Source organism: Antrostomus carolinensis, unplaced genomic scaffold, assembly GCF_000700745.2.
Source record: "Antrostomus carolinensis isolate BGI_N321 unplaced genomic scaffold, ASM70074v2 scaffold22791, whole genome shotgun sequence".
NCBI classification, from domain to species: domain Eukaryota; kingdom Metazoa; phylum Chordata; class Aves; order Caprimulgiformes; family Caprimulgidae; genus Antrostomus; species Antrostomus carolinensis.
Window position 1 is genome coordinate 3,644 of NW_010292297.1, and position 3,857 is coordinate 7,500.

The 3,857-nt window shown below is 45.1% G+C and overlaps 1 protein-coding gene across 1 annotated transcript in view; it reads left to right on the plus strand.

Moving 5' to 3' along the window:
* Nucleotides 1-322: 322 nt before the first annotated feature.
* FAM219A (family with sequence similarity 219 member A) overlaps nucleotides 323-3,857 on the plus strand; it is a gene marked incomplete at its 5' end in the record, with an annotated part of 6,306 nt that continues 2,771 nt past the window's right edge. Inside the window, one exon of the mRNA XM_010176917.1 lies at nucleotides 323-425. Coding sequence (XP_010175219.1) covers nucleotides 323-425 — 103 coding nt within the window. The remainder of the gene's footprint in view (nucleotides 426-3,857) is intronic.

Consider the following 3,857-nt stretch of genomic DNA (forward strand, 5'->3'; position numbering starts at 1 on the left):
CGGGTGCAAATAGGGAGAAGGTCTCTGCCCTTTCTCTGCCCCAGCTGGGTCACATCCAGAAGCTCCATGACCATCTTAGTGTGGTATTGTCAACCTGCTGTGAGTCAAGGTGCATTAATTCTAGCCCTTGGTGACCTTGGAGGCAGTGGGACACAGCTCATCTGGTCTTTACAGTGTCTCTACTTGGGAGAGGGAGAGTTTATGTCCTTTGCTATTAATTCTGCTATGCCTTTTGCTGCTATATCTGGGTTTCTGCAGCTGTATGGTGGTCTGCCAGGCTATTGCCCTAATTTTGCTTTTCCCCTTTGTATCCTGTATGCAGAGAAGCAGAGGGAGCTGGCTCGGAAGGGCTCCCTGAAGAATGGCAACATGGGAAGCCCAGTTAATCAGCAGCCCAAGAAGAACAACGTGATGGCACGCACAAGGTAAAGGACTGGAAAAGCATTCAGCTGTGCTCTGAGCTGCAATCCCTCATGGCCTTAGGATGGGCAAGGACGATGTTCATTGCCAATTGCCTACTGCCAAACATGCTGCAAGAGCAGTGATCACCCTTCCCAGAGCTGGCAAGCCCAAATGCTCTGTGCTGTGTTGCATCCCATCCCTAGGGAGGTGCAGGGACAGCTGAGGCCAGGACCAGAGACAGTGCAGCCTGCAGCAGGCAGAGGCAGTGCAGCCTGGTCAAAACCAGGGGTTTGATATTACTGTCTTGCATGTTGTGAGTAGCCTCAAGTAACACATAATCCCAACAGTGGGAGAGGTACAATGCTGCTTCATCTAACACAGACTGGTTTAGAGCTTAGTTCTGCCCTGTCTGCTTTTATCACAGTAGTTCCCCTGCTGCTTTTTGATGATGACGCCTTCCCCATAGTGATTGATTTAATGAAGGCTTATAAATAATCCATCTCTGTGTGCTTTGCTATACACCTCCTCCCCACTTTGGACAGCATGGTCATACTTTTACTGGAGCTGCTTCGGCACATCTTTGTATGACAGTATCAGTGCTAGAAATGGCTGCAAACAAAGACGTTACTAGCTGAATACTTTATTTTGGTATATTTCTATTTTTTCCATGCGAGCTTCAGTACACCAATGTATTACTTACCCGCATTCAGGAGGCAGGAACCTCCCTGAGCCCGCAAGATTGCACACTTTGCATGCTACTAGAAAGGTGGCAGTTTTTAGTGGAGGACCTCACTTGAAATGACAGAAGAATCTGTGTGAATGCTGGGTGTTTACTGATGAATGGGGAAGTTGCATGAATTACCATATATTAAGTAGGACATGAGCTGCAGGTCAGAGCCTTTTTGTATGTAACACGTCTGACAGATGAGGTTCCTTGTTCACATTAATGCCCAAAACCCAAAATTGTAGTCATAAATCATGGCAGGACTTTGTTGCGTTTTATTTGTAAGCCAATGTTGGTGGAATACACTGCATTGCTCCCTGCTCTGTGTTTGGTTGTTGAGGCCCTTCATGGTAGTGAGATATTCAGTAAATGCTCTCAGATGGGTTTTCCAGGCCCACTGTTACTCCTTGTCTTCCAAATAGAAGCTAGAAAGACTTGGTTTCTTGTGGCAATAGGCTGCATGCTGGTTTCCCAAGAGGAATGGTAGCAGATTTGCTGCTTGAGAGATTTAGAAACACTGGAGTTAGCAGCGGAAGATGGTAAGAGAGAGAAGATGCGATAAGTACAGGTGTTTACCTGTAAAATTAGTGACTTTTGCTTGGAGAGGTTGTTGTTTCTGAGCTGCCAGTGGAAGGAAGAGTGATTTGAGTGAGGAAGAGTAGAGCAGTGACACCTATTGACAAAAGCTTTCAAACAACCAGCTCAGGTTTATTCCACTTGTGGACATCTGAGCACTGTTCTGAGATGTGGACCCCTCCACAGCCAAGCATAGCCTGGCTTGCTTTTTTTAGTTACTTTTCACAGCTTTTAGAAGCATCCCTTGGGATCTGCAAAACAGAGGTTTGCCGTTGCTTTAGTAGCAGATGTAGCCAAGTTCCTTTGTTCCCATATGGCTGGGAGGTGTCTGGCACAGGGTCCCACTGGCCCAAGTTCCTTTGTTCCCCAGCTCCCTTGGCTTTCTGGGAGCCAAGCTGCACCATGAGCACAGCCCTAGTAATACCTCAGAATGGTTCAGTCTGTCTTGCCACAGTCAGGGCAACCCCAGGAAGGCAGAAATGCCACAAGCTTGCTCAAGCAGCTGCTTTTCACAGCATAAAGTTTGCAGTATAATGGGAAATATTCCAGTGGAATACACTGCAAAACATCCAGGTTATGGTTTAAGTCTGGACTGTTGGCTTCATCTGGTCTCTGCAGGAGGAGGATAAGCTAAAGCCATTTCCGTGTTTTTAATAGTTCAGCTGTTCTCATCAAATGTTTTTCTTCATTCAGGCAAACCACCTTGCCTCTCCTAGTCTCTATCTCCTCCTACTTCCCCAAGACTTAGAATCATAGAATGGTTTGGGTTGGAAGGGACCTTAAAGATCATCCAGTTCCAACCCCCCTGCCATCAGGTTGCTCAAAGCCTCATCCAGCCTGGCCTTAAACACTTCCAGGGAGGGGGCATCTACAACTTCTATTCTTCTGTATTATCTGTATGAATTTCTGACATGCAGCCTCTAGTACCAGGTTGCCTTCACCATTTGATCTTCTCCTGGGGCAGGGGCACAGCCAGCCTTAGAGGTGAAAGGATCCAAATCCATAACATGTTCAGTCTGCCTAAGAGCAAATAAATGTGGGCATGGTTGAGGTGATGCTGGCATACTTGCTACAAGCACAGGCAGAGCCCACATCACCCTCTGCACCACTTGGGCCCAGCCCCATGTTGCAGTCCACTCTGAGGATAACCTAAACTTGGATTTTTGTCATGACATATTTCATGTTAAGTGAGCAAAAACACCAAGACTAGAATATCACACTGGGACAGCTGCAGAGGAAAACAGCTATGATTGCTACCCAACTTTGCTCCAAGGATGGTGGGAAGTGAAAATAAGGACAATCAGGGTGTGAGGGAAAGACTTAGATCAGGGGCAGAGACATTATCACAATTTTTGTCTGTTGCAGAAAAAATGGAGTTCTGTGTTATTAAGAAAAAATACATTTCTCAAGAAAAAGATGTAGTGATTTTTTTTTTTTTTAAATCAAGTAAATACCACCAGAAAGGATTCTTCTCCTAGATCCCCTGATAGTGCTTTGTCCACTTGTGATGTGATAACAACCTTCAGTGAGTATATATGGAGCAGTGACTTGAAAACTGGGGAGTGAGATGGAAGTCAGTACTTCTGATACCTGTACGGGCAAGCTGCTGCTGCCAGACCACAGCTTCAGTTCCAGACATCTTTGCTTCTGGACTTCCTTCCTACATGCTTCAGGAGCAGAAGGACTGTCCCAGTGCTATGAGAAGGGGTATTGAATTTTGCAAGGGGATCCCATTTTCTCTAGTCTGTTGCAGAAGGTTGGAAATTCTGCATCAGTTTTAAAATTAACTTCTTTAATCTTCTGTTTCAATTAACACAGTAAGAAAATACAACTAGTCGTGAACCTATATATCTGCTTTGTGATAACATTTGGTATATTTTACTCTCTCTGAGCCTGCCTGTCTTCAGTGCCTGGCAGGCCTTTATATTGCTAAAATTTTAATGGCTTCTTGAAATTTTCTGAGCAGAAGCAGAAGGTAGTTAGAGAGCAGTTGAAGCATGGATGAAATGGATTATCATCTATTTCCCAAACTCTTAGTGAAGCATCATTGTGTATCCTTGTGTGTCATTGAAGATCAGTTCTTCATTTGGAAGAAAACATGAGTTAACCCACTGAATGAGGAGATTTTCATCACTCTTATGGTTCCTACCTGCTG